This window comes from Paramormyrops kingsleyae, chromosome 1, assembly GCF_048594095.1.
Source record: "Paramormyrops kingsleyae isolate MSU_618 chromosome 1, PKINGS_0.4, whole genome shotgun sequence".
In the NCBI taxonomy this organism is placed as follows: domain Eukaryota; kingdom Metazoa; phylum Chordata; class Actinopteri; order Osteoglossiformes; family Mormyridae; genus Paramormyrops; species Paramormyrops kingsleyae.
The window spans coordinates 75603820-75625772 of NC_132797.1; the positions used below are offsets into that span (position 1 = coordinate 75603820).

General features: G+C 47.6%; 1 protein-coding gene across 5 annotated transcripts; it reads right to left on the minus strand.

Moving 5' to 3' along the window:
* Positions 1-4148, minus strand: LOC111838140 (uncharacterized). 5 transcript variants are annotated; one of them, XM_023800792.2, is made up of 10 exons: positions 3716-4148; positions 3349-3439; positions 2117-2238; positions 1970-2037; positions 1627-1799; positions 1089-1192; positions 844-1005; positions 469-674; positions 297-373; positions 1-211 (listed from the first exon to the last, which is right to left on the minus strand). In XM_023800792.2, the coding sequence occupies exons 3-10, from the start codon at positions 2186-2188 to the stop codon at positions 105-107; spliced, it is 969 nt and encodes a 322-aa protein (XP_023656560.1). In that variant the 5' UTR covers positions 2189-2238; positions 3349-3439; positions 3716-4148; the 3' UTR covers positions 1-104. The 5 variants fall into 5 exon arrangements, with proteins under 5 accessions (XP_023656560.1, XP_023656558.1, XP_023656562.1 ...); XM_023800790.2 differs by having other exon boundaries at positions 3395-3439; positions 3716-4146; XM_023800794.2 differs by lacking the exon at positions 3716-4148 and having other exon boundaries at positions 3267-3387.
* Positions 4149-21953: the final 17805 nt, after the last annotated feature.

The window sequence follows — 21953 nt, forward strand, 5'->3', positions numbered from 1 at the left end:
TTTTATTTCACTGAAACGAACGTGGTTTATTTTTTCATCCATGGATTTAGTAGGTCAAGAAAAGGCTCTGTAGTGGGTCATCTCTGGCTGACGTCGTGATGTCATCACTGCGAGGCTGCAGTGCTTTGGGCTTCAGCTCCAGTGACCGGCTTCCCTTCCAGGTGGGATTTCAGCTCTGCGATGTCCACCGGGCTGACGCGACAGCATCCCCCTGCAAGAAGCTGTTCTGCTGAGCGCTGCATGGGCGACACGTTACGACCGACTGCTGCTCTTCGCGTCACACAAGCCCTACCCACCGATCCAGGACGCTCCCAGTTGCCGCCACCGCGTGCTAAGCCTGGCCAAGGAGATCCTCCTTTCTGATGTTTTCCATCTGAAATGGTGATGCAGAGGAACGTCTTAGAATCATGACAGATTAAGATACATGCTGGGGAGATTTTTTTTAGGCTGGCACCTGACTCCACCCACCCGACGTCCTGGTCCCACTCCTCCCCGCTGTTGGGGTAAACGATCCAGTTCAGGTCCGGGCTGCTAAGTGGACCAGCGCTGACCAACAACGGCTCAATGAGGGGGGGGGCACAGCAGTTTACCCCAACGGCAACCAGCTGCTGGGACCTCTGGGCCAGCCGCACTCCCTCTGAGAACAACCTGCCGTTGGAAATGTGTTTTTCATCCTGGAAGACATTTCAAATGACTTTGTTCACCACGTAAAGCCCTGTGAAGGCTCCTGGGTCCTCAAGCCTTTCGTCTATCAGATATGAGTAGCTCTTTGTTATAGTTCCAGGCACAGAAATCGAGAACAACTGGAAGCAGCTGGAAATGTCACTCAGCCGCAGAGCTTACCTTACAGGAGAAGGAGAGCCAGGCTTTAGAAGCAGGGAACTCCCGGAGAAGTTTTACCAAGGCCTCCGCCTCTTTCAGGCTGGGGATGGTTTCCATGGCGATAATATCAGCCCCCGCAGAAACAAGGCACTGCAGCCTTGGCCGATGCCAGGCCATCAGCTCCTAAGACCAGAGAAGATTCTTCCGGTGACTTCCGGCCTCGTGCTGTTCAGGACCGGGACTGAGAGCACCACTGGTTGCCTCACCTCAACAGTCATGTCCTGGTCATAAGCTCCTGAGTACTCAGAGCCGTCATGGAGGAACGCGCCATAAGGCCCAACAGAACCAGCCACCATCGGCACTCTGTCCCCTGGGGAGGAGGAGATCCACGGTGATGCGTACAGCGTGAGTGAGGGAGGGCCACCATGGCTGGAAGTGTCCCAGTTACCTTCCAGTTCCGTTTATACTAAAAGCACTGGGATCAGTTTCTGACTTTAATGTAGTACCTACTGGAACCAGCAGGACTTCAGTAAACACACAGGCATGCGGTAAATTCCAGAGCAAGATGGTGTCGTGTGTTAGCTCCTGCCTTGTCTGGCATGATCTTTAACCCCAGTTTTTTATTAAGATATAACCAGTAAAGTGAAGGAGTGGAATGTTTGTCATTTGATTCATTCATTGAATTAAAGACATCATACTACCCAATAACAGCTTCACAAAACCAACCTGTCCTGCAGCCTGTGTTGGGTCAGGGTGAGACCAAGCCCAGGCCGGAGAACGCTTACGGCGACTCGCCACTCTTACCCGAAGGAGGGGTCCTGGCCACAAACTCCAGCAGGGCCTGTCTGGCCAGATGCACGCTGGACATCAGTAGCTGGCTGGCTTGTTCCACTGAGAAACCCAGATGCTGGACAAACCCTTGTATGCTAGCCTGATAGGAGGCCGTCACGATGACATCTGCACCACTCTGAAGAAATCTACGCAAACATTGCTGCACCTTGTAATTTGCTAAAATACCCCTTGTGGTACAAATCAGAACCACTGTAACACACTGCAGTTATGCAGTTTTGAAATATAATAATAATAATAGATTACTACAAAGAAAAGTACACAAACCAAGTCAGTTCAGGGGGTTTGTAGACCCTACCTGTCGTGGGCGCTCTTGACAGCCTCTGGGTTACTGTGCAGTATTCTGGCACTCCATAAGGGGTCGTCCTGTTTCAGCAGATCCTATCGTCAATCACACATCTCTCCATACCGTAATCGTGCTTTCTCTGTGTCTGCGTCATGTTACCTGTATCTTCAGGCCTGCAGCTTCAAGTTCTGTTGCCAATCCACCATCCAGAATTACTGGGACTTCTGTCATGGTAACATCAGTACTATTCAGTGTGCTGTATCACATAAAGGGGCTGATTCCTAAAAGAGAGAAATTGAATCTTTTCTAATGATATGTTTATCTAACAAGACCAAAATATTAGACAGAATAAAAGTTACTGTGCGCGTGTTTATACAATCATATATACGTACTGTACGAATTAAGTCATTACGTGTCGTCGTGACGTATACAAGGAGAAAATGGTTGCCTTTTGGTCGTGACAAGAAATCACGTTTATTTGGAACACAAAATCATGGTGAAAATGGTTAATAAAACCCGCGCTGTATGAAAAGTAAATTTAAACATATTTTCACACCACTCGATCGTAGCGTAAGGAAAACGTAATAGGTCGTTTTCCAATAAACCAGAGACGGCCATCAGGCATAGCCGATATCAGATCAGAAGCTGCATTACTCCGAACGGTAAATAAAACTCTAACATACAAACGCGATACCAGTAGTTCGCTAAGCAGTGTACCTAATCACAGCAGAATTGTCATTTTTTTTGTAACCGCTTGCAGAATGACAAAGCAAAACGTTCTAATTTCAGAAGCATTTGACAATATTAAACAGCGGTTCAGAACCGCCATAAAAATAGCAACGTGAAAAAACACGTGATCTGTGACAGTCCTACTTCCGTTTTGTAAATTCGTATTTTTCTTTTTTTGTGAGTGCCACTAGATGGCAGAATTGTTGCATTTATGTAAGAATGTGCAGCCCATATTCCAGTACTTCTAGTATTCCAGCGCTTACTAAAGTTGTTCAACGTCAAAGAAAATTAAACTGTAGCTCATTTAGGCCCGTTCTCAGGGCAGACCCAAGGCAAACACAAACTAAGTGCTGCTTAGGGCCCAGCAGCCACCACGAGCCCCCCACCCAATTGATCTGCCTGTCAGAATGGGATGGAAAATGACAAATGACAACTAGGTTAATGAAATTTTGCTTAGGACCTTGAAAAACGGGTTGGGCCCTGTCTGTTATCCAAATATAGAGACTGGTGTTTCATAATTTGTCATGAATTAATTTTAGCAATGATCTTTATCAGATCTTTGACTCAGACAGTAGCTTACAGGTTCTACAGCTATTCAGCTGTCAGTTTGCTGCAGCAGGTTCCATTAGACAAAACACAGGGTGCAGCTGCTGGTCCCTTACAGCGAATTTGGTCCCAGTTCCAGGGTGTAACCTACTACAGCATTACCTCTCCTTTGGCAAGTACACTGGCTCAGTCCAAGTCCCTGTTAAACTGAAAACATGGCATGAATGTTTTAGAGAAATCAGCTTATTATCAAACAGACGCTCATTGATTATACTAAAATAGACAGGCTATGTACTGAATATGATACTCTCTGCAATTCAGTATAACTAAAGTCAGCTGACATTCGATTTGAAATCACAAACAATGCAGTTTTCTGACTATGGGGTTAGTGTTCTGTTCTTCATAAAAAATAACATTGTGCGACAAAGAATATGATTATGAAATAAACTCAAGACAGTTTGTTTTAACTAAAAATATACTTACATGATTAAGAGACTCGGCAGACTTGAACTTCATTGTGTTTTCCAGTGCAGACAAGTCCAAAGAACAAAAGCTGAATTCCCTGCTGAGCCATGCCAAAGGTCGTTTTCCTTATATGATTATCGTGACTGAGCAGAGCTTTTGTTCCAGGATTTCAGAATTCGTTACAGATTCCATGAAGCGGTGCTTTCTGCGAACGGGGGAGTGTCCTGCATCTGCTCCGCTTCTCTGTTTTTCTTCAGATTTTTCGCCCATCACATTTGCTCTGTTTATCGAGTGGACAGTTTTCAAAGTAAACGACATAGATCTGCCTGTGGTTAGCATGAGCTGTTCCCAGGCACAGCGGCGCACTCAGCAGGTGTGTGGAAAAATGCGGCCAAACGGCTCAACCCCAGAACCACCTTGAATCGATTGGCACGACAGATATAATCAAAGTTCTGAAACCTGTGTTAGGGCATACATGTTAAAGAACTGCACATGAGACCAGATTGGAGGTGATTTTAGAAGTGTACTTGGTTAAATTGCTTCCAGTATTTTGTCATATATGCAAGTGGATATTCTGTTCTATTCTATTCTAAAAGCAAATGTAATTGTAGGTGCAGATATTCTAAAGAAAAAGAGATGCCGGCTGTTTTCCAGGTTTCATATCACCATCCATTTTGGTTTCAGGGATGTGTGATTCAGTTACCAGTTACTTAGTCTGATTCCTGGAGGTCCCCACCCTGTCCTGAGAAGATGGGTACACTCTGGACTGGAGACCTCTTAGAATAATCACGCACTTATTCATAGAGTCATCCGTCATCCGAAGTGAGCATTTAGCTGGATTGTGAGGGGAAATTTCCATGAACACTGGGCTGACATGCAAACTCATGCAGATTCGGGCCTGAGGCTCATCTGCATCCAAACTCCCGCCTGAAGGTATCTGGCTGCTAAGCTACCAAGCCGCCCAATGTGCTGTTTTGTATGAAACTGAGCTGCATTTCTGTTTATTTTAAAAGCACAGATAGTAAGGAGTCATTTTTGGATGCTCTTCAGGCTGCCCCCCCCCCCTCAAAATTCTTATTACCTTTTATGAAAGCATAACTGAACAGTGTTTCCCAATCTGCAAGAAGTCCATGTTTTTGCTCGGGGAGCTGGGAGGGAACAAAAACATGGAGTGTTTGGCAGGGAGCTCAGAGGGAGCAAAAACATGGAGTGTTTGGCAGGGAGCTCAGAGGGAGCAAAAACATGGAGTGTTTGGCAGGGAGCTCAGAGGGAGCAAAAACATGGAGTGTTTGGCAGGGAGCTCAGAGGGAGCAAAAACATAGAGTGTTTGGCAGGGAGCTCAGAGGGAGCAAAAACATGGAGTGTTTGGCAGGGAGCTCAGAGGGAGCAAAAACATGGACTGTCTGTGGGTCCCGAAGGACCGGATTGGGAAACATTGATCTAGAACATCTGGGTTTGCCATCTCCTTTGTGTTCAGAAGTAGGCCTCTCCCCACACAACCTGTGTGATCCACCTTAAACATGGGCACCCCCGCCGGTCCGTCTTATTTGTGAAGTGTCCATATTGCCAAGATTGCAGTCGATTGGCAGAACCCTTCGCTGCCGCAGATGGTGCTGTTGCCGGCTTAGATAAGCTATTGTAATGAGATGCAGGGTCGAGCTTCATAGTTGCCTCCCATAGAGCTGCTTATGAGAAAAGGACATGTCGATTCTGCTCCCAACACCTTGGGGGATGGCATGTAAAAATAGCCCACCTTGACAGAGGCCTGGCGTTTCCAGTCTGAAGGGGTGCCAAGCTGTTATGTAATTTGAGTAGGTGGAGTGGGTGGAGGTAGTGGGGTGACGGCAAGGTTGTGGCGAGCAGGCAGGAGGGCAGGCAGGAGGGCAGGCAGGAGCTATTTTTTCTGAGTATGCTATTTCATACCCGGTAAGACAAAACCGGCTGAGGGAAAAAGAAAGCATCTCGACGCTTAAGGACATCCTGCCATCCCCTTGAGCGAGACAATCAGAAGCTTCACTGACACAGGCAGCCGTGTCATTTATTGATTGATTGGAACAAATGCAACCACTAAGTAGCATATAACAACAACTCTGCTATGATATAAAACATACGATATTATTTCCGTAAGATAAGCAGAACAGTATGATGAAGGGATAGGGCTGATGGTCTGGTTATATTCAGCAGATTGTAAACAGCATAAATTATTTATGGGCAGAGGGAAGGACCCTGCGTGTCAGTGGACTGCTGTGGCGCTTTGCTCTATGGCGCCCCCTTGCTGCTTGGAGCTCATTGACGGCCTTGTGACATATTAGCTGCTTGTTAATTCATTTCAAATTGCTCTGTGCACGTCGTCCTGGCCTTGGCTCTCACCAGCATCACAAATCACCTAAAAAGCCCAGCATCCATCTCCTGATTCATCTGGCACGGCGTCCCACCGGGACCCATCTCCGGAGCTCACCAGGACTGAGGCGATCGGACGCTGATGGCCGGGGGTGGGGGGGGGCGGGGGGTTTGACAGGCAATGCTGAATTGCATGTTGGCTGCTGTTCAGGGTTAGTCACTGCTGTTTTAAGATTAACCGGTGAGTTGCTGATTAATCTCGCTCACCAGGTCTCTTCTCTTGTAAAATGCTGTGCTTGTTATCACATGTATTAAAAGTTTTATGATTCCATGTACTGATTGACCATTAGTGTTCCTGGATTATCAGAAAAAGGGCAACCTATACTGTATCAGCACAGCACCTGTTCCACACTGTCCGTAATAATGTTCATGAGCTCGAAAACACCATGCAGTAAAAAGGACACGCACTGTTGTTTTACATAGTTTACATTATTACATTCATCAGGGCTGGAAGAATTTTTTTTTTCCCTTTTGGTTGTTCCACCTTCCAGCCACTAGATGGCAGCCTAAATTCATAGCCAGAAAGATTTAACATGTTAGCATTCAACAGGAGTGGCACAAGGATCATTTTGTTTTTTCAAAGCAAAGATTCCTTTTATTTTTATTTTTCATGTTTGGTTCACACTAGTTTTTTTATATGTATTACAATAAAGTCTCCATTGCATGAAGAAGTATCAGTCTCTGACAGTATAGCGTTATTTGATGATATGTTACATATACAAGCAATATTCCAGAACAGACTGACTGAACATTGTAAATCGGTCATATACTTTTCCAGCCCACTACATGATTATGTAAAAAGGCATTTACAGAGAGCCCTGCGAGATTTTATCTTGCCAAAATGTGAATGTCACTTAATTCACCAGGGACAGCAACATAGCAACACCATGCAGTGCAGACAATGCAGTGCAATCCAAATGGGATTGTCTTCATTATTTAAGGTAATTTTCTGGGACACTGGAAAAAGGTCAGGGAATGCGGGCTTAATCTCACCCTTTCAGAAAAGGACCCTGCCTTTCTGTGGAATTAACCGACACTTTCCCTTTCCAGCACGAAAGTGTCGTGTGTCTCTGTCTCCAGTAAATGAAGTGAAATTCACCTACAATCCCCCCCCCCCTTTCTGTCATTTCACTCAACATAGTTCCATCAAAGTGTTTTGTAGAAGATGTCTAGTAAGGCACAGGATATTTTTTAAAATTTTCCATCACAGCACTGAATTGGATGGTTGGCACAAACCAGATGGGTTTGGAGTCAGGTTGTGGATGTTCAAAATTTGATGAAGTAGATAATAATAATACTAATAATAATAATACATTTTATTTATATGAACTCAAAGACGCTTACAGAGAAAGTACACGTTCGATAATAAAGATAATTCCATACTACCACAAACAAGCCTAATCAGATTCATACTCATCATATCGTCCCACATCTATAGCAGCTATGTGCTACTGACTGACTACCACAGAGGGTTATGGTATTTTGGGCTGTTTGGCTGACGCTGCCGTCGTTGGTTAGGCCACAGGCTGCTGCAGTCATGTCACTTTTCTGTTAGCGTGACACACTTTGCTAGCGTTGCCTTGGCCTGTGCCGCTCTAACATCCTGCATGGAATTGCAGTTTTCCGAGGGTCTGAGGTCAAGTGGACAGAGGCAGCTGTCAGCTGGGAGTGCAGTGAGGGTATATGCAGTGCCGCTCTGACGGCTGTCGATTCTGACATGACAACAGGATGCCCGATAAATGTTTTGTCCCTTCCATCGCACTCCCAAGGGGAAGCCCAGGTGAACTCGTGACGCACCACGGCCCACTGTGACCTCACCCCTTTGCGTGCTGTAAATCCTCACGCAGTGGTCGGTTTGTACCAGCCAAGGGAAAGACATGCTGACCTCCTCACCGTCTGTTCACCTTCTGCAGCTTACACCGCGCACGCCTGTACGCCTACGGGCTGCAGACAGCCGGCAGAGCCGTCTTGTATTATGATTACCATTTAATAGGAGTTCATGAGGCTGCATGGTAAATTACCTTGGATCTATTAACAGACCCAGACGCTGTTGGCCTTGCACCTTCACTTTAAACGGTTATAGTTTTACCGGGGGGGGGGGGGGGGGGGGGCAGTAATATCCAGGCAGAGGTGGGTGTGGCGTGCTTGTGGTTACAAAGCAGTGATTCCTGTCATTATCTCCAAGTGGTTTTTTATGCATCTACATTCTCAGGAAAGCAAACACTCTAAGTGAGGTGTATTGGAGCTGCTGGCCAGACTGGTGAGAACATTTGGAAAAAAACAACAGTCACCATCCACATAATGTGACTTTTATAAAAGTTTTTCATTAATTCTGATTTCCTGCACGGTGCTAAAGACCTGGACAGTGCGATGAAGTGTGACGGCGAATCAACTAACTGGACAACGTGTGTCTAACACCAAAGACCAGCCCACGTTCAGGTGTTCCGGGCGATTCTAAATTCATCCTAATAACTTGTCCACAATTTCACAGTCCACATATCTTTTCTTATTGCTATAGAGAAATGCTACAAACTAATCAGCTCCACTGTTAAATATTTAACAGAGAAATTCAGGAAGTATGAAAAGCCTCAAAGGCAAAAATGAACCAATGAAAAGCCAATATTATTAACATCGTCCATCTCAGCGAGTGCTGACACAGAAGAGAGCTTCTGGGGGAAGCGAAGCGTGTGGATCAATATCAGAACAGATGCAAAGGTCACCTGTCTCAGAAGGATGGAAAACCCTGGAAGTAATTAGACTGTTTTGCTTTGAAAACGCCTTCTTGCTGTTTTATTAAGAGGCAGTAATTATGATTTCTGCTTTTCATTTAGTCCAATGTCTCTAAGAATATTCTGAGATGGTAGAGGGATGTTGAGCTTATTTATCTGTGTTCCCGGCTGCATCAGGACGGCCTGTCTGCCGGAGACGTGACTGGATGTGGCTCTCTGTGATTCTGTGGTGAATACCAAACAGTCTGCTCTTCTGCAGTGTCTCACGTCGTATAACTTGCAGATCATTGTCTTTACCCCCGGCTTATACTCACTGTCTCACTCTCTAACACTGTGGACTGGTGATGTCTCCAGATTATTTTCTGGGGAGGGGCTCACTGTGGAATGGGTGGGGCGTCTGAAATGGAGAAATACAAAACAGCATGTTTGCCTGAAGGAGACTCTGTGGGCAGGACTGTTGCCTCTAGGGTTGGGGGTTCAAATCCCTCTTCTTCTCCCCACATGCAGTACCTGATTCTTCTGTCTGCTTCTGTTTTTTCCTGCAGTCCAAAGCGATGCGGCCAGGCTGATCTGCATCTGTACGCTGCCTGTGGCATGCATGCCCTGTGATGGCCTGACATCCTGCCCGGAAGCGCCCCAGCGTTGTGCTCCAGTCACCAGAGTAAGTGGATAAACGATGGACGGGCGGCTATTTTTCATGCATACATGTGTAATTTGGGGTACAGCCAATTGCAGTGACATCACATGAATTTGGGAAAACCGTGCTGGCTCAGAGCCAGTGAAAATGGGGGGGCGGGGGGGTGCAACCCTGGGGCCCACTACTCTATACCCCAGGAGTCAGCCTTGTGTATGACTCTAGCTGAGACTCAGTGCCTCAGTCTCTACCTCTATGTGCAATCTAGTATTCTGCACTGCAGAGACTCACTGTCATCTCGCTGTCTAAACATCTCTGTCAAACCGACTTTTTATTGGGATTATCACAATACACCAGTGTCATCCTCACGGGCTGGAGAGGCAGCCCCCGATCCAGGGATATGGACATCTGGCCTGTGAAAGCTCCCTCAGTTAAAAATAACATGGCAGTTTTTGTGATAGATGCTTTTGATAAATCTCCCTGTCTGGCTGAACCCACACCCCCACCCCTCCTGTCTTCTTCAGAATCCTCAGTAGTAATAATAATTATTATTTCTGAAAAATTGTTATGAAATAACCAAGATGGACTCCGCTAACTGTCACACTGACGGTCATGCCCCCTGCAGGCAGTCCTGGTCACTTTCCTGCCCCCTGCAGGCGGTCCTGGTCACTTTCCTGCCCCCTGCAGGCGCTCCTGGTCACTTTCCTAGTCGCCTGTGGATTGTGTACCTCAGAGACCGATTCTCTCTGCCACAGACTGACAGGTTTTCTAAAGCTGTCTGTTCCCTTTATAACAGCTTGGCATTGCTGCCTATTTCTTTATTTTTCCTTATATTTTAACATTATTTCAGCAGCACAATAAACCTCTAAGCTGTTACTCGCAGAATGTTATCTGTGTCTCCCACATGCTACAGAACTGATGGTATTAAATCCACCCCCCTTAAAAGCCTCCTTCAAATCCCCGGCGAGTTCTGGCAGCCTAGGTGTGGTATACAGTTAAAAGAGGACAACATGCATCAAGACTTTTTGCAATGTTGGCTCCTCAGTGGTAGAATGAACTTCCTCTTGCCATAAGAACGGCCGAGTCCCTTCCTGTCTTCAAGCGTCATCTGAAGACATCCCTCTTCAAGGAGAACCTAGGAGACTAATACCTCCTTATTGTCCACTCTCTCTATTAAAAAAAAAATCCCACTAACAATTTTTTCCTGCACACTGCTTTTTCCTAACAAGGTTTTGTAATATAAAACGTACTAAACGCTAACTTGATCTTGATGACAGTTGCTGATTTTTAGGTCTAGCTTATAGATCGAAGAACAGTCATGGACTACAAAGCACTGGTTGTAAGTCGCTCTGGAAAAGAGCGTCTGCTAAATGGCGTAAATGTAAATGTATTTACATGTCTATCCCAGCCCCACCATCTCACGGACTGGGGGAAGGGGTGGCATCCCCAGGCCGGTGACAGATGGCATTGCCAGAGGAAACTGGGCAGCTGGACAACGTTTCAGTACCTCCAAGCAAACAAAAGACCTTTGGCTAGGGGCAAACATGGCACAGCTAGGACAGAGCAGGCCTCCTTGGGAGTGTGTCGGAATGTCGAATCCAGACCTCGACACTGCAGGGAGTAAATGCAGGGCACTTCATTAAGGTGGCGTTTAGTAGTTGTTCAGTCTGACCTTTGACCTTCTCTTTAAGGCAACCCTGTGTCAGGGGAATGTTGGCCAGGCTGCTCTTAGTGGCACTGGACAAAGTCCATGCTGTGACAGGCACCTTGGCCTCCTTAGTTGTGCTGGCAAAGACAGGCTTCAATCTCTTATTAATGGGGTCATCCTAATGCTACGGGAAATATATTGCAGAGGATGCTGAATCTGTTACCCATGGCAACCGCTTAAATGGCAGGACTAATCTCAGCATCAGGGAATCCACTTTTGTTTTTGTTTTATTTCTTCGTTGATTGAAGAAGCAGAGGCCTGCCGCTGCCTGATATCTGCTGAAGTCTATTGAGGTCATGACTGTCACATCTTTTTCCACGTCCAGCAGAGTGAAGATGGATTCCAGAGCACCCACTGGCTCCAAGGCAGGCAAACAGGAGGGTGGAGGTCCATTCCATTCAGTCGCTACCTGATGGATGGCCTCTCACAGGGTATTATTACAACCGTGACAACAGATACTCTAGACTAAATGTTTACTGTAAGTCGGGGTACATGATCAGCTTTCTTCAGCCGAGATAAAATAAACACAGGCTTTCCCACGTGCTCATCTGTCCAGGTCCCAGAAAGAAAATAAGGGCCCAAAGTCCTAATTGTGGTCTGGGAATAGTGCCCAGAAAAGTGGGATGTCCTTCTGGGATGTCCTTGTGGGATGTCCTTGCGGGATGTCCTTGTGGGATGTCCTTGCGGGATGTCCTTCTGGGATGTCCTTGCGGGGTGTCCTTGTGGGATGTCCTTGCGGGATGTCCTTCTGGGATGTCCTTGCGGGATGTCCTTGTGGGGTGTCCTTGCGGGATGTCCTTGCGGGATGTCCTTCTGGGATGTCCTTGTGGGGTGTCCTTGCGGGATGTCCCTGAGGTCTTCGCGGCCTGAGACCTGCCCCTGCGCTCAGCAAGTGGCCGCGCAGAGTCGACTCTCATCCAAAGGGCTGTCAATGCCTCCTTTATGAACGCCTGATGGCGGTGCGTGGTCTATGCCGTGTGAACGCCTGATGGCGGTGCGTGGTCTATGCCGTGTGAACGCCTGATGGCGGTGCGTGGTCTATGCCGTGTGAACGCCTGATGGCGGTGCGTGGTCTATGCCGTGTGAACACCTGCTTCCAGTGCGTGGTCTATGCCGTGTGAACGCCTGATGGCGGTGCGTGGTCTAAGCCATGTGAACACCTGCTTCCGGTGCGTGGTCTATGCCGTGTGAACGCCTGATGGCGGTGCGTGGTCTGTGCCGTGTGAACGCCTGATGGCGGTGCGTGGTCTATGCCGTGTGAACACCTGCTTCCGGTGCGTGGTCTATGCCGTGTGAACGCCTGATGGCGGTGCGTGGTCTAAGCCATGTGAACACCTGCTTCCGGTGCGTGGTCTATGCCGTGTGAACGCCTGATGGCGGTGCGTGGTCTGTGCCGTGTGAACGCCTGATGGCGGTGCGTGGTCTATGCCGTGTGAACACCTGCTTCCGGTGCGTGGTCTATGCCGTGTGAACACCTGCTGGGAAGCTGACAGCCTCTTTTCACAGATACTCTGACTCAGCCCATTCTGTCCCCGAGGTCTACTCACCGAGCCGATGTCCAGATCCATCTCAGCCTGAACAGGGTGAGTATCTTAGGAGGCTTCCCAGTGACCCAGCACCCAGAGCACTCATACATTTAAAAGGGCTTCTTCTACATATTGATCAATGTCAAGCATTGGTCACAATATGAACATACCAAGAATGTTAAGGATATAACATTTACAGTTACTCTGTACCTCATTAAATACGAATACAGATCGTATGTGTTTTTTTATACTGCATATATGCGGTTGGCAAACTGATGTGTGATATATAGCTGGGACCAGTAGTAGAATATAAAAAATACAGGCGTGTTACTGAGCATGGTCTCCACTCTATGGTGGTGGGGGGAGGGTGTCTAAAATGTGCTACAAACAAAACATGTAAATCTTGTGCAGACATGGTTTACCTGATACATGTAGACTGTGCAATGAATCAAGATTAGATGAAGTACCTCTGTGCTTCTGTTAACATTACATGTTGGCAAAATTCAATATTTGCTTTGCGGAGGGTGGGTTTCATGTGTTTGTTTTTCCCGATTAGCGAATGGCTAACTTATTCACCGCCGCTGTGTCAAAATGCACATTCTTCTCCATTTATCACATTGAATTATTGTGTCAGCTTCCATGTTCTCTTTATTTACACAGTGAGGAGTCATCACCTCAGGTTTCATCGGGTGTCCGCTGCCTAAATCTTCGTACGCGACAGGGATGTTTTCAAACCGCTGAAGTCTAGTCAGGGGCCACTGGTTAAGTCTCGTGAGACATGGAAACTTGTCATTGTGACAAGAGTGACGTGTCATTTCCCTCTTCATTTGTTTTTAAAAGCACTGGTGCAAAAAGTCACTGACTTCAAAGAGGAACTATGGCCAGCTAGACATGGATCACAATGATCTGCTTATGCAGTAAGTTACAGTTTCCATATTACAGCCTGCTTATCTACTCAGTGACTAAGGCAACTAATAAGGACTTTTAATGTGACAGAGAGAAAATGACATTCTGACGTTTGTATGGTTAGCTATCTGTTCATCAGGTGTTTATGCGGAGTTTACCATTGGTTTTTCAAAGAGTAACTCTGAAGTAATTAAGAGTCCCACAAAGCTTTTTACGAGGAGTAAGGATGCATCTCAAAAAAAACACATCCAGTTAATTAGATCCCATGACACAAAATAAAATTAAAAGTCTCTGATGTGGATGTGCTTGTAAGGGAACGCCGCTAAATGTGCTGTATACCCATCCCTGATTTTTTGTAGCACATTTCTTGCCAGATGGAGGCGGCAGTCACCACTGAGCTCTTGGCATTTCCTCACGATTTATTAACAGACTTCCTTTTTTCATTAACTGTTATTATTTTTCAATGGACGTCGGCCATAGACGGTTACCCAAAGTCTTCTCGCAGGTGAGCGTCCCTGGGTGAATGATTCACTCACGCGTGGGCTGGGTGGGCGGCGTTTGAAGGAGAAGCACCCCCCCCAAAATCACTCCTGGCTTTGCTTTGGCTTCATAGCGCCATCATGTCCCGAATCGGAGGCGGGGGGGTAAAATTGGTGCAATGATGGTGAACAAAAATGCGTTAGAGGCATTGATGAAAAGCTGAGACTGTGTGACCTTTCAGACAACATGGCAGACGTCCGAGCGCCCTGACCTGATTTCCGGTCTGCGCTCCTACATGCAGACACCCTACACCGCGGTATTCTGGATGACTACCCCTGAAATGCCTCCGCTGGCAGTCTTTAGCACAATTTGGTTTTGAAGGAACCATACAGGGGAGTTGAATTGGTATGAAAATATATGGATCACCTTTAAATATTTCACGCAGAGTCTCCCCAAAGCCACACATGAAACATGCACTGTGTGCCATTTCGGCCACTGGGTGGGGCTGATTTGCATATGAGGTAATCAGGTCGGAGTTCACTAAGAGGCTGGTTGGTCGATGTGTTCTGTGTGGCCGCCGTGTGGGAGTCGTGACATTTCCTTTTTCCACTGGATGCAGTTTGTCACACAGGCTGTACCCCTGTGGCTCGTTACCATCCGGCTGCTCCCTGCTAGTCCCTTGTTTCATACTGACTTCTCATACAATTTATGACCTTTGGTACCGCAGTTGCCATGGAGATGACGGCTAGCGCAGGGGGGGCCCGACCGTCCCTTGAGATTCCACAAAGGAGCCTGGAGGAGCCCGTGGGTCCCGCTCAGCACAGACGGCGCCGGCAGCAGATCTCCATCCGCGGCAACTGGCGGCAGGCATGTGCTGATCCCCCCCCCGCCATGAAAGCAGGAAGGGAAGGATTCTGGGAGCTCACCTGATGCCCGTATCCATTTCTCCATTTCTGATTGGATGCAGAAAACACCGGCTCTGTGTGGGCGGTGCTCCCTGTCTGTCTCCATGCCAGTTCAGAAGTATGGAGACGCCGTCAGCTATCACCGCAAAACATGGAGGAAAATGCCTCTGAACGTTGACAGGTGAACTCCCACGCCAGTTATGCCTGGATGAACTTTGAGCTAAGGCTAATTACGCTGAGCAGGATTAAAGCAGAGGCACCCTACTGTGTGACCTTGAAAGAAATAATCATAATTCAAATACCTGTCAGCAGCAAAAACATAAAATTATGCTGATGTTTCTGAGATATGAGTATGTAAGGCTGCTGTCCTGCCCTGGGTGAACCCCTGCCCTGGGTGTACCCCTGCCCTGTGCCCGTTGTGGGGTTCTGGCATTGGCTCGAGGCCCCCCATCACCCTGGCCAACATAAGTGGATGATGGATAAATAGAATCGCCTTTTATTAAAGTTAAGTAAGGCTGCAGGCCATTGTGACTTGGGTAAATGATTAAATGTAGTTAGATGCCTGTGTTTTGACTGTGGTGACCCTCGCCAAAACAGCAGCACCATCTGTTATTGACTGCGCTCAGGAACAGGTCAATTTTATTTTTTTTATCCTGTTCCCTACCTTGAGCCCACAGCCTCCAGGATGGGCTCCGGACCCCCCCGAGACCCTGAATCTGATACTGGATTTTATTACCCTTACAGACGTTTGACATATATTTATTTATTGTCTTCCTTACTTCAATTAGACTATTTCAAATCTGAAAAATTTCCTTGAGTGTGTTGGATCCACTGTAACATGGTTAGCAGCAGCTGACACTGTGAATAACCAAAGGAAGCAGTGAGCTCTCCCAGTGAGCTCTCCCAGTGAGCTCTCCCAAATGAGCTCTCCCAGTGAGCATTCCCAATGAGCTCTCCCAGTGAGCTCTCCCAGTGAGCTCTCCCAGTGAGCTCTCCCAGTGAGTTCTCCCAGTGAGCTATCCCAATGAGCTCTCCCAGTGAGCTCTCCCAGTGAGCTCTCCCAGTGAGTTCTCCCAGTGAGCTATCCCAATGAGCTCTCCCAGTGAGCTCTCCCAATGAGCTCTCCCAGTGAGCTATCCCAATGAGCTCTCCCAGTGAGCTCTCCCAGTGAGCTATCCCAGTGAGCTATCCCAATGAGCTCTCCCAGTGAGCTCTCCCAGTGAGTATTCCCAATGAGCTCTCCCAGTGAGCTCTCCCAATGAGCTCTCCCAGTGAGCTCTCCCAGTGAGCTCTCCCAATGAGCTCTCCCAAATGAGCTCTCCCAATGAGCTCTTCCCAGTGAGCTCTCCCAGTGAGCTCTCCCAGTGAGCATTCCAAATGAGCTCTCCCAATGAGCTCTCCCAGTGAGCTCTCCCAGTGAGCTCTCCCAATGAGCTCTCCCAAATGAGCTCTCCCAATGAGCTCTCCCAGTGAGCTCTCCCAATGAGTTCTCCCAGTGAGCTCTCCCAGTGAGCTCTCCCAAGAGAAAGGCCAATGTAGCAGCAGAGATTCTTCTGGTTTTTTTCTTCGACATCAAAACAAGATTGTAGCAGGAAGATGAGTCATTTTTCTCAGATTTTACTTCTGAAACAGCATCTTCTTACATCTTGTAGAGGGCTCATCAGGATCTAACACAATCTTTTAGAGACGTCTCAGTCTATCTTTGCTCCAAGTATCTGAGGACACTTTCAAATGGAGTTACTGTGACGTTTCGTAAGATCCAACCTGGCAATGACGCAGCCTAGAATCTCAGGTGACACTCATAACTCACTTTTGTATCGCTGCTTTGGCGTTACTTTTTCCAGCAGCAGTTTTAGGCAAATGAATTCAGAGCATAAAAAACTGACACGATATGAAGCGGAAAACAAACCAAGTATCACTTTGGTGCTGCGTAAAACCTTTGCCATTTGACATTTTCTGAGCGGCGTGAGACTGTAACAGCCCACAACAGGAGAAAAAGGAATGTTCTAGGCAGTCAAACCTGCTTTAATCTGCTGTAGAGGGCTGGAAGCAAAGCAGAGAATAGGTCACACATGAATTAGACACAGTTAAAACGTCAGATAAGGATGTATAATCACGTTTCCAGTACAGGGCAGTGGTAGTACTACACTACACTACTAAGTATACTGCAGTATATGTGCTTTCAAATCAACCTCATACCTGATTGGTCAACCAGGCTGCACCAATCAGATCCCATCTGCTTCATGTTTCCCATAAGGGCACTTAATCAGCTTCATGATGCATGTGGAAACGCGCGCAGCCTCTGTTGTTGCTCTGGGGAGAGCAGTTGTGCACTTTGGTGCCCTGGCACTGAACTGGCATTGAATCACGGGATTCTCTCCCACTCCACCAGCTCCCTGAAAAGCGCTTTTCCGTCAGATACTTACAAGCTTCAGAGGTGTAATTAACTTTCTGAAGGGATAAAATGTTTTTCTTGTAGGTTAGTGCTCCTTTGGCTGTTTGTATTTTGGACTTTATGTCATTTTAGGCTGTGTGACACACACGGCATTTCACCTGAACAATTAAAATGCTCTTGGTAACATATTAGGTCACATGGTGGCAGACTTCGTGGTTGTCTTTAAATGAATGACTTCAGATTCTGCTTCGGGGGGGCTGCCTTCTCTGTCACATTCGTACTGGTTTCCCAGCACCCTCTGTATTTTTTAATGAACATGGCCTGCTGGCCAGGTCCGGCGCAGCCTGTGTTTGGTCACATCAGGGACAAAGGCACAGGGACACAGACACAGGGACACAGACACAGGGCCACAGGCACCGCCCCCCCCTGGATTTTGTCAAATCCCTACCTTGATCCCCCGTCTGGGGGCATGCCGCGGGGGTGCTGACCCGCGAAATCGATGCAATCCTCCAGCGCCAGTGGCCTAAACAGGGCAGTAGAGTCACTGTGGAACCCTGAGAATCTCTCACAGAATGGGGTGGGGCCTGACGGGGGGAGTGACCAGCGACTCACGGCGACAAAGAGCCCAAGACCTCCGGCAGGTGTCCGCGGTGCGGGCGGACAGAGGTGAGAAAAGGGACGACGGCCAGAATTTCCAGCAAAGCGGTTCATTTCTCAGTAGGAAGCGGATTACAGTTTAACCAAAAACCAATTTCCCATTTACTTAGTGTGCGAACAGCTAGCAAGACACCCCACTGCTGGGGCAGGGCAGGGCTTTATTTAGTGCGCTCTCCACCCTGCCACTGGGGTGCCCACCTAATCCGCATCAGGCGGGGGGCACTATGACCTGTGACTGGGTTTGTAAACTACCATTTCAATTAAAATGACCTGGATTTCTCTTAATCACTGAGTTGTTGCTGTGTGCTGATTGGTCGGTCTCCTATAATCATGCGCATGTCACTAATGTTAAAGTGAAACAGCTGGATGAGTTTGTAAAACCTGAAGTAGCTCATTCCGCCCCATCCCCCCCCCCCCCCCGGATGTCTATTCGATGGCCCTACCTGCCACCCATGGTCATGCCCACATGCTCGTAACTCTAGCTTTAAATCCTGGTTTATGGTGCGGATATGAAGGTCTTTCACACAGCTGTTCATTCGGATTCCTTACTCTTCATTACGTCACATGCAGTTCGGCACATCAGGCTAGCATGCCGGCCCACACAGAGTTTAGGATTTGACATTTATTTGCCGTTCATCCTGTCCTGCTGGTTGTTGGGCTAATGTAAAGCCTGCCTTTAAAAGGCTGCTGTGAATTTGTGGTGCCGAAGTCACTTCCGAATGGCATTTCAGAGACTTGAGGCGTGAGGCCTGTGGAATGCTCTGTGAAGGCAGCGTGAATGCCAGAGCCTTCACACGCTTGGGTATATGTAACGGAAGTTTGATTCACCCGCTAATTGTTAATTACTCTCACTAAGAGGTGTGAGGTAATCACATGATGCATCTTGCAGTGTCAATGTGTAATGCTTTACGCTCCCGTGTCCGGCGACTCCCTGGATTTCATCCGGCGACACCTGCACGCTCTTCGGCTCTCCGTGGGCATCCAAGGAATGCTGTGAAGATCCCAGCCCGCTCCAAGCCTGCTAGAAGCATCTGAGTCACCGATGGAATGATCTGTGTGCGCACTCACAGGTAGCATCAGTATTAGTTAGAGGGTGATTATGACTCTGTGGAATCTGAGAAATGGATGGACAGATGGATGTGACACATTTGGGATTCTCTAAGAAGGAAGAAACCTCATAAAATAAAAAAAATAAAGCCATGAAAGAACTGTTGATTTCTCAAGCTCTAATGTAAAAACTGATGAATCCATCTTTGCTTTAAGGTGCCTCCTGTCCGGTGGGGGGGGTGGTTCTCAGCTTCACCCTTCTGCTGGTGGACCTCTTGGTGTCTGGTCACAGCCGACCATCTGCAGAACCTGTGAGTCACCAGCCCAGAGCAAGCTGGGAGGTCCGGGGGCCACAGTCAGAGAGGGAGACACACTGAGGTCACGCACCCCCCCACACACACACGCACACAAACACAAGTACAGTATTCCCACCCCCCTCGAGCCAACCCGCATGCCCACCCTCTGCCGGAGGGTAATTTAAGGAGGATTGAGGATGGATTACATTCCTATTACAAGATCCAAAGCTCATGGGTGTCCAGCTAAAACCCAAGACAATATCCAGTAAGATCCAAGATTCAGGAAGAAGCACATCAGTGCAGCTGCAAGTTGACGGATTTCCCAGGTCCAGCTGCCCTTCTGTGCCCTGGAATAACAGGATAATGAGATTCCCCAAGTCACGGGGTCCTCATTGCTACTCACCACCAGTGACTTTTGTGATTACATGGTTCTTTCTCAGAGTAATAACTTGGTGCTGAAGTCTGTGGACATTTCAGAGAACAGATTGTTGACGTGAAACCGCTTTGTATGTAAATACTTTTTTACGTGATTCATTTAAAGCCTCTGGAAGCCAAAGTGGACCCGATAATCACTGATTTGCCTGAGTTACGCCAGCGTGAGCCAAAAACTTAACAAGGAAATCCCTTATCTGATTAAAACAGAGAACAACTGACATTACATGAATTCCTCATCTCTCCTATTGTCACTTTCAGACTCTCCTGCTTTATTTATTGCTGTTACTGTTAGGTGTTGTCAAGGTGATGTTGACACCTGTCTTCTATGTGGATGGCGTTGCTCCAGAATATCCTGTCTTCTGTCTGCTTCTTAATGCTCACCAGTTCTTTGTTGTGACGACTGAGTCCCTCCATCTTGCTGCTGGATGCCCTCTCAATCTTACCTTCAGCTTCTGCAACATTATGGGCCAAGTCTCTGGTTCTCCTCATAATATTCCCGGAATACGACACTCTGTGCATTTGCAGCTTATTACCAGTAAAATCCCCTTTTTTGTACAATGTACCCATGACCTTGTATGAAGGTGTGTGGCTCAGCAGGCTCTGCCTCTGTGCATGTGAAGATCTCCAATTCCCGCCCCAGTCTTTGCAGAATAGTCACATGTCCATTGGCACTTGAGCAAGGCCTCTAATCCCCAGCTCCAGGGGTGCTGCACGCTGGCTGACCCTGTGCTGCACGCTGGCTGACCCTGTGCTGACCCTGTGCTGCACGCTGGCTGACCCTGTGCTGCACGCTGGCTGACCCTGTGCTGACCCTGTGCTGCACGCTGGCTGACCCTGTGCTGCACGCTGGCTGACCCTGTGCTGCACGCTGGCTGACCCTGTGCTGCACGCTGGCTGACCCTGTGCTGACCCTGTGCTGCACGCTGGCTGACCCTGTGCTGCACGCTGACTGACCCTGTGCTGCATGCTGGCTGACCCTGCGCTGCATGCTGGCTGACCCTGTGCTGACCGTGTGCTGCACGCTGGTTGACCCTGTGCTGCACGCTGGCTGACCCTGTGCTGCACGCTGGCTGACCCTGTGCTGACCCTGTGCTGCATGCTGGTTGACTCTGTGCTGACCCTGTGCTGTCACCCCAAGCTTGCTCTCACCGGTATATGTGTCTTAAGGGGGACCAAGACGAGGTAGGCTAAAAAAGAATTTCCCCACAGGGATTAATAAAGTATCCCTATTTTACATGTGCAATATTTAGTCTGCCTGACAAGACAGACAGAAGCAGCTCTTCATAGAACTGATGATGTGAGAAACCTAAGAATCTGTCAGAGAGAATAACATGCCGTAGCTGTTTGTGATGCTTCTGTAGGGACTGAGGCTGCATTACGAGTATCGCTGGGTCACTTGGGACGATCCGGGCTATGAGTGAACCACTTCTAGTCAAAGCATTTCCAAATTATACCCTACAAAGATCAGGATTGAGAACTACAAAAACCAGTGGTAAGAAAAATATCTTTTTTTATTTCTAGAAAACTGGGCTTACAAGTTCCACCACATTCACCTTGTTTATCATTTGAGCTAGTAGGTATTTATTGGGCTAATTTATTTAACCAACTAAAGTTCAAGTAGCTTTGTACAAAATGCAAGACAAAACATTTTTGTCTATAGTTCTGGGAGTGTGTTGTGAGCGTGCATTAAGGCTTGGGAGAGGTGCATACCTAGGACAGAGTGGACTGCAGATTATGAGAACGGGTGCACACATGAAACGATGAGTTATGTGTCTGGGTAAACGACCTTGAAGTGGAGCCGGTTCCTTAGCTTGGCAGTGTGGCAAAGCCCATTACCGTGCACCCTGAGCTGAATCGCACTTGAATGTTCATACGAGCAGGAGAGGAAGGTGCACGTCCAGGCAGAAGGAGACAGACAGACTAAACATCCCTTCGGTTCTCACGTCTCCTGTTAGCCAACAGAGATTTTTCTCCCCCATTCCCTTCCATGGCCATATATAAAACAAAATGATCAGCTGTTTTTTGCCCCCTGTTTCGTTAAAAGGACCTGTGGTTCCCTGAGCTGTGGCAACACAAGCAAGACGCAAGCTAGATGCTGATAATTTGAAATCTGTTGCTATTAGCAACCATTTTAATCT